The sequence below is a fragment of the Sus scrofa genome, chromosome 6 (assembly GCF_054392235.1).
Source record: "Sus scrofa isolate SSC_HxYL_T2T_F1_AM1 chromosome 6, Sscrofa_HxYL_maternal_Yorkshire_Landrace_v2.0, whole genome shotgun sequence".
Lineage (NCBI taxonomy): Eukaryota > Metazoa > Chordata > Mammalia > Artiodactyla > Suidae > Sus > Sus scrofa.
Window position 1 is genome coordinate 104,208,524 of NC_139388.1, and position 13,930 is coordinate 104,222,453.

The 13,930-nt window shown below is 43.6% G+C and overlaps 1 protein-coding gene across 20 annotated transcripts in view; it reads right to left on the reverse strand.

Annotated features, from left to right (window-relative positions):
• Positions 1-13,930, reverse strand: part of PTPRM (protein tyrosine phosphatase receptor type M) — a 749,885-nt gene that overhangs the window by 383,502 nt on the left and 352,453 nt on the right. For all 20 annotated transcript variants that reach the window (XM_084964179.1, XM_084964175.1, XM_084964177.1 and 17 more), the window contains exon 7: positions 12,352-12,645. In XM_084964179.1, the coding sequence (XP_084820305.1) occupies positions 12,352-12,645 (294 nt within the window). The remainder of the gene's footprint in view (positions 1-12,351; positions 12,646-13,930) is intronic.

Consider the following 13,930-nt stretch of genomic DNA (forward strand, 5'->3'; position numbering starts at 1 on the left):
ATTATCTAAAACACTCCTGAAAATTGAAGAGGAATAGTTTTTTGGACAAGCATCCTAAAGACAGAAATGGGTTACTTGATGATTAAAAAATATAGTCCATAGACACATGAAAAATAGTAAGATGCAAATTAATATAGTAACACACCATTTCTAAACTGCTAAGTCGGTAAGAAATTGTAAAAGACCATTAATTTTCAATGCTCAAAAGGATGTTTAGAAACTAACATTCTCACTTCTTGCTGATGGAATTTAACTTGCTAGAACCTTCTAGAAGTAATCTGACATCTACTAAAATCTCAAATGCACATATCTTTGGCCCACCAATCCTACCTTCAAACTCTAACCTACAGAAATAAAAGAATAGCTTGATAAAAAGGAGATATACTTATAGGTATTTATTGAAACATCCTTCTCTTTTTTTTTTTTTTTGTCTTTTGTTGTTGTTGTTATTGTTGCTATTTCTTGGGCCGCTCCCGCGGCATATGGAGGTTCCCAGGCTAGGGGTTGAATCGGAGCTGTAGCCACCGGCCTACGCCAGAGCCACAGCAACGCGGGATCCGAGCCGCATCTGCAACCTACACCACAGCTCACGGCAACGCCGGATCGTTAACCCACTGAGCAAGGGCAGGGATCGAACCCGCAACCTCATGGTTCCTAGTCGGATTCGTTAACCACTGCGCCACGACGGAAACTCCGAAACATCCTTCTTAATAGAAAAACCACTAGTCATTTATCCAAAGAGGAAAGGCTGAATATTTAGGGTATCCATATTTCAGAATAATAAATAAATAATAAATATTGCACTGGACGAACAACTAGAGAGATGTTCAGAGAGTATTGACAGATGTGAAACTAAACTGCAGAATCCAGAATTCATCTCACACTGTCAGAATTAGTGAGTAACAGCCTGGAGCATGGATTGGTATTTATATGTCTAAATAGGCACTGAGAGAGATGTTCAAGTGTAAATACTCAGGTATTATTCCCAGGAAAGGAACTGAAAGCAAGATGAGGAAATCTATGAACTTTTTCACTATATATTTCTGTATTTTTTGCCTTCTTAAATGGTACCTATGACTTCAGTAATTAAAATAGTTCATCAACAAGCTATCAACACTAACAAATAAAGTGTTATGTGTGGAGTTCCTGTTGTGGCTCAGGGGTAATGAAGCAGACTAATATCCACGAGGATGTGAGTTTGATCCCTGGCCCGGCTCAGTGGGTTAAGGATCTGGCATTGCCGTGAGCTGCAGCATAGGTTGCAGATGCAGCTCGGATCTTCCGTTGCTGTGGCTGTGGTGTAGGCTGGCAGCTGCAGCTCCAATTCAGCCCCTAGCCTGGGAACCTCCATAGGCCCTGAGTGTGGCCTCAGAAAAAACCTACAACAATAACAACAACAAAAATGTTATGATGTTATATATGATGAATTTATGATCCAACTTAAGAGCAATAAAGTCTAGCTAACGAACAGTAAATGGCAATACTTAATACCTAACAGAAATACATTTTAACATCTGTCTCTTTTCTACTGATGATTTATGCTAGACAGAGTTTTCAATGACAACTATAAATGCCTGCCTACAGTCACTTGCCTAGATCCGTGAGAAACAAATATTGCTATTTGGTCAATAGAAATATTTTACCTGAATAGTTATATTACTTATATTACCCATTCTACAAAGGTAATAACATGGATGGAGGATTAGCAATTTTGATCTCTAACAGTGCTATTATCTTTCTTATTTTAATAATAAGTATAACCATAGTTCCTAATACAATTTCTGGTATTTGTAGTTTTAATTTCATTTATATGCATTATTCATTTTTAAAGCTTTCCATTCACTTGCAATTTATTCTAATAGGTAATGTAATTACCAGTTCTTTATAGTCTTAAAATTAATTTATAAAAACATTACCCAAACAAAGGAATGCAGTTAACCCTCACAGACTAAAATTTTGACATATCATCAAGCTTTCGGTATCTGTTGTTATCATTCTGCAAGTTTTAGCTCCTGTTCATGCCATTTCTTATTAATTTAGTTTTTAACAACACGAGTGGCGTTATCCTTACAGATGAAGCAGGCAGGTTCTCATTGGAGGCGGAAGGATGCAGAGTGTGTTCCGATGTGTTATGCGTTCCCATTAACCGGGACAAATAAAACTGAGAACTGGTGTGATGGCCGAGGTGGAGCCTGAGCCTGCGGGGCCAGAACGGACTGAAGCACACGGCGTGCATGAGGCAAAGATAAAATCCATCCATTTCACAATTCATGAAATTGGACTTGCTGCCTCTGAGGCACAAACACAGTGTGTACCTGCTGAGTTAAGGGTGAGTACACTTTTCCTGAATCGTTCCAGAGACAAAGGCCAGACTGAGACTTGTTCTTTCTGCTGGTGGGTCAGGGGCACAGAAGACAGGTGAGCCTTCTCAGAAGCAGTCCCTGGGCGAAGAATTCACCCGTGACCTTGAGTCCCTTAGCGCCACAGCATCAGGACCATAGCGTCACCTCCAGTCTCACTGAATAAGGGTCTTCCACTTTCCTGAGGTCTGCAGGTAAGTGGGCACAGGGGAAGCCAACCCCCAGGAATCCCTATCATGCTCCAGAGGCTGCTCTACTGCTCTTTGTCAACTTTGTGTGTTCTGAGAAAACTCAGAGGCATTAGGGTCTGGGTCACTGCTCTTCAAAGGGCTAACATGTCAACCACACTCACCAGGTCACTAATAATGGCAATACATCCACCTCTGCACTGATGTCTCACATGTGAATAAAGCCTTCAGAGTCACCCTGTTTCTTTGCCACCTTCAGGGACTTTGGGTCACTGTGCTTTTCCCTATCCCAACAACACAGGAAAGAGGCAAGATACAATGTTTTCCCAGGTTCCAATGAACACTTCATCAGTATCTGACGTTAACTTGAGGACATATATCTGTTTTTTTGTTTTTGTTTTACTTAAAGCAAACTGCAACTTGATGAGTGTGTCAAATAAAACCCAACCGACCAGCTTAAAATCCTACTGGAAAACTTTGCCATGGTCTTGTGTATCCTTAGCCCTAATAAGGGTACTAGTTTTATCAGAATTTTCTAGCAGCCTACTTACAACTCAGAGTGACCAAAAGTCTCTGCTAACTTTTTTTCATGCATTTAGCACATTTAGTTCTTCCAACAGTGCTATGAAGAAGGTGCCAGTATTGATAGAAGACAGGCTAGAATTATTAGAAACTTAGGTTCTTACAGTTAAGTAATTTGAGGGTTTTTTTTTTTTTTTTAGCTATTAGTGACAGAACAGGCACTCACCCCAAGCCAGTCAGACTTTAAAGTGAAGGAAATTAATCAATAGACACTGCTTTCTCTGAATATTCCAAAATACTCATGAAGGCCATGACAAATGACAGGACTCTACGATAATTTAGAATGTTCAATCACGCTCCAAGTCCTGACAAAAACCCTAAGTAAGCTGTACCTAGTGGTTTTCAGGGGAGCTGGTGTATGATAAATGCTTACATGGAGACCACAAAGGAAAAATCCTCATAAGCTTGATAAGGAACCAAGGCATTTGCTCTAATAAAAATGAATAATTTCATTACCAGTACTATTTTTTGGCTAAGTGTATGTGTCTATATACATACATACATACTTTTGTTTTCTTCTTGGCCACGCCCATGGCATGTGGAAATCCCCAGGCCAAGGACAGAACCCGAGCCACTGCAGCAACCTGGACCACAGCTGTGAAAATCCTAGATCCTTAACCTGCTGTGCCACCAGGGAACCCTCTGCTAAATATTTAAGAGATTTGGAGAATGATTCAGATGATCCAGAGTCTCTTTAAAAAAAATGCCCAAATAAGCCGCAGCAGACATCTTCTTTTTTCTAGAAGATATAGCTATAGGAAGCAGAAGCATCTTTAAGCTTCTCTGGGGCCTTAGGACCATACCCCAAATACTGCAGTCGGACCTTAGCAAGGGACCAATCCTGACAACAGGATATTTCTCTATGACAGCAAAGCCCCTCTGACAGAATCAGAGCATAACATCCAGGAATCTGGTCCAGGCCCTCGAGGATAAGATGTACAACATGCAGCCTAGAAGGCTTCAGGGATTCTTTTCAGTGTTAAATGGCCCAAAGCCAGTGACTAACAATCCCCAGATCTTTCTCTTAAACATCTCTGCTGTCGCAGTTACTCAACACTCACAGGATGCTGTGGACAGACTCCACCGTGACGTCTAGAAGTATGACTGGCAGTGCTCACTCTTCCCAGAAAAGGGGGCTGCCTGGCACCATCTAGAACTTTCAGGGCACTTAAGAATCTCAGAGGCGGGATAACTTTGACTCTGAGGGCAACCACCTCTGTCCGTCTGGGCTTTTTAGAGAGGCTTCCAAACCTCTCCCATAGAAACTCCAGTAGCTCTATTCCACTCCCACTACCATGGCCTTGGGGTTCAGTCATGGGTCGTACTGACTCGGTGTTTAAAGGCAGGATTTGAGGTTTATGAATTACAGGGCCTCTGGGGCATGAAGACCTGTAAGGATAGACTGACTCTATGATAAGAAAAAAGGCACCGTGTTGCTACTGTGTTCCTGCCCTCTGTCCAAATGTCACACTACCCAATGTGATGTATCTACATCTGCAGTCTAAGAGGCAAGATACCTTTTATATCCTTTTAATGTTTATAATTAAGAAAGGTTCTTAATGGCTTAATGTGTTGGAAATGCATTAAAAACCTGTTGCCCTTTGGCAGAGCTGTTTTAGAATTAGAGTGAGCACACTTTCATTTTTTCCCCCTGGTAAATAAACTTGAAGGAAAAATAAACTGTGTGCCATTCAGTGAGGTCTTTGGCCTGTATTCATTTTGAATGTCAGCCGTTCTCAGATCTTAGATGGCTCCCACCTGCCCCCTCCAGTGCCCGTGGGCCATCCGCCTGAGTCCAGATACATATGGCAGTGCCAGCAGCAGTTCTGTACAAAAAAAGACAAATCTGGCTATCCTTGATTCAGGAAGAAAACAAATTAAGTTTTGGCAGGGTTTGATTTCAGATCAGCTCCATTCCAATCAGAATGTCTCTTTTGCTCCTACAAGAGGAACCAAGAATAACAAATAAATAGACACAGAGAGGACAGCTTTCAGTGGAACACAGGTGTCACGTGATGTAGGCCCTCTTGCCAAGAGACCTATCTCTATTCATTTTCCATATGTGCATCTCATTCAAGTGTATTTAAAATGAGTCACTCCCAGAGTTCCCGCTATGGCACAGTGGGTTAAGAAGCTGACTATAGAGACTCTGGTCAATGTGGAGGTGCAGGTTCGATGACTGGTGCAGTAGGTTAAAGGATCTGGCGCTGCTGCAACTATGGTGTAGGTTGCAGCTGCCACTCTGATTCAATCGCTGGCCCAGAACCTCCACATGCTGCAGATGTGGCCATAAAATAAAATACTCCCTCCCATGTCCCACTTAGCAAACAGGGTAAGGTTTTTCAAATACTTGAAAACCAGTATTAACCCAAATATCATGAGATTTAGGCTGGGCTGGGGAGGACAGTGCTTGGTTCTATGTGAAGCATGTTAAAGATGTTCTCAGGGTATCTGATAAAAGACACCACAGAACACGAACTTTGCAGTTAGTGGTCCCTTCCCACCATCAGGGACGCGGGGCCCCTGCCCTGAAGGAGCCTCTGCTCAAGGATGGATGTCGTCACCTGAGCGTGTGACCAGGGCACAAGAGAGCTACACACACACATATCTGCTCTAGGGCAACAACAGTACAGCTGCCATCACAAAGAACAGCAGATGCACAAAAACACACACCACAGCAGATGGGGCACGAATCCATCCTCTCACAGAAAAGTCTGGCCCATCGCACATGTCACTGAAAGCAGTACAGATAAGTTGGCGATGATTGCATGTATCAAATCACCCAAGTAAACAAAAAAATGCATGTTAACATAACACATATGTGAAGTCCTTATCCTGTCATATAAAAGCTTCTAAGTAGATGTATTTAAAACACAGACACACCTCTATACAAGGAGGTGTGTAATATACCCTTTCTTACTGGTTTAAAAGAATGGTTCATTATCAAAAATAAACCTACTGTTTCTTATCTCACTCCTTATTCTTAACAAACAGAAGGCTGACCAATGATGGGCTGGCTCTTCTGCCCGAGGTAGCACTGATTTAGACGTCACCTTTTTGGGAACAGAACAGTACTCCCTGCCCTCAGAGGCAAGGTGTCCAGGAGGCAGATGAAGCATTTTTAAACTCGGACAATTTTGATCTGAAAACCAATGTGATGGCCTAAAGTCTTCAAAATGGTTTACAAAGAATTCACATACACTAAAGTGTACACAATACCATATTATCGGGGTAATTAAAAAGGTGCCATCACACACGCTACAGAATATGAATGCACCTCGAAGGCCTTCCTGCTGAGTGAGCGAATAAGTCAGACACAAAGGGATACATTTGGTAAGATTCCACTTCTACCTAGAAGGGACCTAGAGCTGTCAAACTGGGAAAGACAGAGAACAGAATGGTGGGTACCCCACCGGCAGGTTGAGGGGAATGGGCAGTTAGTGCTGGATGGGTACGGAGTTTGCTGTGCAAGATGTCAAAGTCCTGGAGATGAGCTGAATGCGCTTAACACTATTGAACTGTACACCTAGAAATGGTTAAGGTGGTAAATTTTATGTTATTTGACCACAATCAAAAATAAAAAAAAAATCTAATAAAAGTGACCCTAACTTTCCATTCTCTTTCACTTTTACTCTTCATAGAATTTGCCACATTATACATGCAGGTGTGTGTGTGTGTCTTTATTGGCTGTACACTTCCTCCCTCCAATACCCACAAATATATCAGCTCTGAAGGCCAGATCTTGTCTTTTGGCTTTTCTCTCAGAGCCTGGAACAGTGCCTTGCAAACATGGGTACTTAGCAAATATCTTATGAACATAATTTTAAAATAGTGCAACCATTCTTTTTTTCAATTTTTTTCTTATATTAATTCTAGATAACACATTTCAGTTCAGCTTTTCTTCCCCCGTGCCCATCTTAATTGTTAAGTCATTAGTTTAGCACCATCCTTCTTTAACTCCTGGGGCCGGTTATTAGCAAGCCACTTAACCACAGTTAAACAATAACCAGGAAACATATAAAGCATATCCCCAAATAAAACACTTAAAAAGTCCACTGTGAACATCAATCTAATAGCATCACCCGTTTCTCTTGTTCAAGTAGCTACCAGTTAATGACTTGTGATATACAGGCTGCACATAATTGTGAGAGGATAAGACATAATAGAAAACATAAACTAAATTGCATTTTGCTTCACCGGATTCTGAAATAATTTCAACTCTCTGAGGTTTCCCAACTGTAGCTCAATGGCAAAGTTGGAAAATAACTAGATACTTGCATAAATCTTGAAACTATCTCCTGACTATAATTATTTTTAATATCCCACGTAGGCAGAGCGTTTTCTCATTTGGAAAAATATCCTTATAGATAATGTCTAACCCGATCTTCAAAAGCATCTCTGATACAATCAGGGCAAGTTTACGGCTCCTGTTTAGAGAACAAAAGAAGCTAAGTGATTTGATCTGGGTCACATGTGCAGAGCCTGGGCACATGTGTGAAAATCATTTTTAGAAGCATAAGAAGTAAGAGGTCTGGCAGTGTGCTCCCACACAATTCTTGGAAGAAATCTGACCAGGTGACGGGACTGTGTCTGCAAGCCACACGTGAAAATCATTCCAGGGCACAGAGACAGGCCATAACGAGCAATCTTTCCATTTTAATATAAGAACAGAAATACGGTTTCATGGGCGTCACCACAACATGGGCTCATGGGTACAGCACAGAAATGAAGACAGTTCGTCCAAAAGAAACAGATTTAATAGAAAAAAATCAGAGAATGGCATCTGGCCTGGATGCAATGCCCAACTGCAGGGAATTCTCAGCCCAGATATAAAACAGTGACCCTATGATTTTTTTTTAATTTATCAGATAAGTGTGATTTAGGGCAATAAAATCTGGTTGCCAATTTCCAATTCTTTCCCTTCCTTCCTTCATTCCTCCCTCCCTCCCTCCCTTCCTTTGCCATATCCGAGGCATATGGAAGTTCCCAGGCTAGGGATCTAGTCAAAGCTGCAGCTGCCAGTCTATGCCGTAGCCACAGCAATGCCAGATCTGAGCTGCATCTGTGACCTATGCCACAGCTCACAGAAACGCTAACTCCATAACCCACTGATCGAGGCCAGGGATGGAACCTGCATCCTCATGGACACTACTTCAAGTTCTTAACTCTCTGGGCCACAATAGGAACTCCTAATTCTTTTGAATGAAAAGATTACAAGATAATTTCCCCCCCACTGGCAGTTAAGTTGTATTGACTGCTGGCTACATGTAAGGTTCTGGTCCAGGTACCTTACATGCATCAGCTCCTTAAGGCTTCACAGCCACATGAGGAGATACCTGATACTATTAGTATTACTATTACCCCCGTTGTATAGATAAGGCAACAGAAACTCAGAGAAGGTGCATCATCTTCCCAAGGTCACATGTCTAGCTCCTGGCAGAGCTGGGACTAAAACTCAGGCAGCCTGGTTCCAGAGCCTGAACTCAACAGTGGACTCTGGCTCCAGCACCCACAGACAGTAACATTTCATCAAAGTGATACTTCAGCACAAAACAGGACAAAAAGCTGAAATAAGTCAGTGTTTCAGATTTAATTTATTTGGCCAGATGAAAAGCTCACTGTTTCCCCCTCTTTGGTTCAGATTTTTGCAAATGTCATCACAGACCTCTGCTGGCCAGCAGAGCACATCTTGATGAGCCTGGTTACGGAGTATCTGGAAGAGCATAAGATAAAAGTAAACACAGAAATATTCAGGGTAGAGATATACTGCTGGATCATTTCCTTAGAAAGAGAACACAGAATCCTCATGTCAAGGAGGCCTTCAGGTTCAGCCAGCTCAATCCCCTCCTAAATACAGAATCTCCTTCTGCAATGCCAGGTTCTGCTGGAACCCATCAGCCACTGGAAATTTGCTATGCATGACTTGACTCCCGTCAAATCTGCACAGACATCTTGCTCTTCCCCATATCTGCGGCAATTCTCCCATCATTCCTCACTGGATGAGCAAACGTTCCAGAACATTTCTTACCCTGGGTACTTTCCCTTAAGAGCAGTCTACTTTGTGCTCTCTTTCTTAAAATGTGGGGACCAGAAGTGTGATAATAGGGAGGTTACCTAGCACTGGGTAGAAAATGGCTATCACCTTCTCCAACTTAGGCATTTGCTTTCTTAATGCATCCTACACTTACATTACCTTGTTTTTTTGGGAGGGTGGTAGGGTGAGGCAATAGCATTACAGAACAATTAGTAAAATATGGGCCATACTATAGATTCGTGTGTTTTTAAACTACATCCTCAACCTCTTTTTCTTTTTTAAATATGTGCTACTGCTACATTTTATTACTCTAATTCCAGACTTGTACTCTTGGCCTTTTAAACCACATGGGACAGATGCCCAGTTATTCCTACTACTTGTCACCCTATTAGATTCCCCCACTGCTCATGGCTGCCCAAGCCCATTTTCCAACTTCCACCTCTTTGGTAGAATGCTCAGCATCTCTCTCAGGTTATGAGCTCCCCAACTTGCTCTTTCTGATCCCTGAATGCTCAGGACCACCCGAGGAAGAGGCGGGGACCGATAGCACATTTCTCAGCCTGGAGCCTGTGGCCCCCCGCCGCCTCCCTCCTTTTCACTCTGTCCTGTGCTGAGCAATTACACAAGGCTCACTGGAGCAGTCACCAGGCTCCCCTGCAGATTTTCTCCAAAGCCTTAGGTCAAGAAAGGGTGAAACCGTATTTCTTCCTACAGTAAAAGGCTCATTCAACTTCCCTTTGCTCACCCACCCAGTCTCACCCCTCTCATTTCTAGCTTTGACTTTCTCACCTAACATACTTCTATTTCCTAGGATTGACTTGTTCCACCACAGCTTTTTCAAAAATGCTCATTGCCAGTGCAGGACACACCCTCAACAGTGTCAACAGCATGTTGCAGATAGAGGAGGAAGCCTGCTTTATCATCAGGCTTCCTTGATTAAGTGAAGTTAATACTTTAAGGCACAAGGTTGCCATTCAAATATCCACTCAAAATTGGTGTTTAGGAGTTCCCAACGTGGCACAGTGGAAATGAATCGGACTAGAAACCATGAGGTTGCGGGTTCAATCCCTGGCTTCACTCAGTGGGTTGAGGATCCAGTGTTGCCGTGAGCTGTGGTGTAGTTGCAGATGTGGCTCGGATCTGGCATTGCTGGGGCTCTGGCGTAGGCCGGCAGCTGTAGCTCCAACTGAACCCCTAGCCTGGAAACCTCCATATGCCATGGGTGTAGCCCTAAAAAGACAAAAGACAAACAAACAAACAAACAAAAACAAAAACAACAACAACAAAAAACCCACAACTGGTGTTTAAAAGGACGGACAACTTATGAAAGATTTTGTATCTATACATCATGCAGCAGTCACAAAAAGGCTTCTGGAAAACAGAGATGCCCATTATTTTTAGAGGAAATGTATATAATAATAATCGTGTCAATGCTTGAATTACAAGGCACAAAACCAGGAAAAAAGACAAAAAGTATAAAAAAGAACAGAACTGAAAGCGTAGGTAGGTGAGATTGTTGGTGACTAGCATTAAACAGGTCGTATCCTCTCTCTGGTCTAGACAATGGGATTCTAATCTTCTTGAGGAGAGAAGGGAAGACTGTCTATCATCACTCTCCAAAGAAGATTTTTCAAAATGACAGGGAAGTGAAATAACAAACATGCTGCCCACAGAGCATGCGTGGAGGAGAGCAGACCGTGGGGGCTGCCCTTTGCCAGCCCCTGGTAATGGGGGCCCAGTATCTACAGTCCCTGGAGACCTCACAGGGCAGTTATAAAACAACAGACTTTTTTCGCGACCTAAGCCACACCTGTGGCAACGCCAGATCCTTAACCCACTGTGCTGGGCCGGGGATCAAACCTATGTTCCAGCACTCCCAAGATGCCTTGATCCCATTGCGCCACAGCAGGAGCTCCTTAAATAAGAGATTTGAAAGCAATGCCTATCTTGTAAAATGGTATATACTGTGATAACACAGCTACTTTTTTGCATTACAACAGATGATAAATTATTTCAAAAAAAGGAGGAAAATTTTACTCAGTTAAAGAGCAAGAAGAAATGACCCGGTTTGGAGAGGTGAGCAAGAGAACGTGTTATCAAACTCCTTTCTCCCTGGACCCTCCCACTGCGTCCTTGGGAATCACTATAGATCTGATTCCAGAGACTCTGGGCGGAGTGTAATGTCACCAGGAAGGGTGGGGTCTGGGAAACAGCTTTTATAACCCAGATTTTTTTCCCCATGAGTTTGAGGCTTTTGGAAACCATACACTCCAAATTATAAAGAAAGAATGAAAGCGTTACAATGGTTAAGGAGGCTTCATCACTTCTCCTGCCAGACAGGGGCAGACTGTGCTCGGAGTACTTACCCAACTTAAAAAGAAAGAAAACCGATGGAGAAGTGTCCTCTTGAATAATGCCACCTGAAGAATCAATTAGCTCCATCAAAATTTATGGAGTCTCCTGACCTCAGCCCACAATTCGGTGTAAGAAGTCTTCATTTACAGGATCTCAACATGTTCTTTCTCCTCACTCCCTACCTGAGAGGAGACACACACAGCCCTCGATGCTCCAACGGGAGCTCTCTTTAGGGTGTGATTTTCGTCAGACTCTGCATTTCTCTCTCCATCAACCCACTTGTATTTAAGCTGTGGAGTGGGGTCAGCACAGTCAACTAGAACTTGATAGGCTAGGAATTTAAAGCCTGCCTGCAGCCCACAGATCACTCGGGCTTATTCTACAAACGGGCCCCACGTCATCAGCAAGCAGCACCTCCGTTAAATACCCATCGATAAAAACATAGCTTTAAAGCCATCTCTCAGATGGAATCTGTTCTCCCGAAGCCCCTCCAGGATAGAAGCACAGAGGAACATAAAACAAAGGGGCCTGGAGGAGAGGTTCTGACCTACGAGCAGACATCCTTAAAGCAGAGTTTCTGTCCCCTTGGGGAGGTTTCCAACATGGACTGTGAGATGCTCAGAGGAGGGAAGAACAGGAAAAAGGGGTGGAGGCCTCCTGAGAGACACCAAGCCTTGAGGTCCTGAAGCCGCGGGCTGTGGGGACCTCTGCGCTGAAAAGGATGCTTACGACGCAGAGCTGAGGGAGGTGTGTGGACCACCTGGCTCTCACAGAGGCCACAGACCTCAAGCCCATAGGACAGTGACCAGAGGCCCCAGGGGCCCAGACTCACCAGCACACTTGGTCCTGGTCCTGAGCGCAGGGCCGGGAGACCCGGTGCCACCCTCGCCCGGCCGGGTGAGGAGCACGCTGATCTCGTACTCGGTGTCCGGGTCCAGGTGCCCGATCTTGTAGTTTGTGGAGTCCACCGGCTGCCGGTCATTCCAGCTCCCACTGGCAGTGCAATATTCCACCTCCCTAGCCACGATGGGCCCATCCCCGTTGATGGAGTTGGCGTTGAGCTGTATCCACAGGTAGGTGGCCCCCACAGAGGCCAGCTGAGGGGGGGCGATGGGGACAGGAGGTTCTGAAAGGCAAACCAGAGGACCATCTTTCAGACACATTGGCCTTTGGCTTGGAAAGTGCTAAAGACACATCAATCGCTGAAACAGCAAGGACGGGAACATCTCAGGAAGGAAGTGTCAAGAACGGTTTCATTCAGGTTATTCAGAACAAGCAGACTGATAAAGGCTTCGCAGTGTTCAAACCTGTGCAATGAGCCATCTTTATAACGTAAGCCTGCTCGGGTAGGTATAACGGCAATTCGTTTTCGGACACAAGTCATTTTTCTTAAACAGCGACACAGGCATCAAAGGGGTTTTTTCACTCAAAGGTACTTGTTAAAACTCTCTCACGTGGTAAGAACTGACCTCTAGAAGGCACTCCATGGTCAAGAATGCCTTCGAAATCATCAAAGGTATTAGTGTCATCATTAAATTCAGTGTCCTTATATTTATATTCCAAAGATGGCGTCACTTTAAAAACATGGATGAGATTATAGTTTATCTCGTCATAAATGCATTTCCAGGATGACTTGTTTTCCCCCAAAGTTATCACAAAGGACTCGTTCAGCTCCAGGAGCAGTGTGCGCCTGGAATAATAAAGTCTGTCACAGCCACTGTTCAGGGAACTTCCAGAAATGAGTCTTATTAAATCCATGAATAGCCAAAGAAGTTCTCGTGCAAAGATCAGCTATGCCCAGCTGGATAAAACTCTAAGCCATCAATAGCGAATACTCTCCACAACCCAAGAAGGTCTCTGTCATTGTTTAAAACCACAGACTGACTTTTTCTGAATCATGGAGCAGGGAGAGAGAGGCAATGTTGCTTTAAACAGCATTCCTGGTATAACAGATGCCTGTCGAATGGCTCTCCAGGCACCACACAAAGGCATTCCATAGGCCAGTGTCACCGTGAGTGGCACCACACATGATATTAGGGAAGGAGATAATTGTATGAAATAACATTTCTATTTAATGAATCTCCATCTGAGAAAAACATAAGTTCTAGTGATTTTTGTTTCAAGCATGTTTCTGCAGGTGGTTTGTGCCTTTTTGTGTGTTCTTGTTTCTCACTCCCTCATTTAGCGCACACACATACATGGTAAGTGAAGCTGGCTTTGTTTTATTGCTGAAGTGTGCTGGCTGGTGTGCTGCGAACCTGTCTGCTCCAGAGCAGGTGTAACCAGTCATTCCCTGTCATGTTTCCTGCTAATAAAGACCTCAGGACAGCTGGTCCCAACTGAGGCTGGCCCCTGAGATGACGCCAGGTGAATCCCTAGACCAGTCGGGAATCAGCAACACAAGTCCCTTC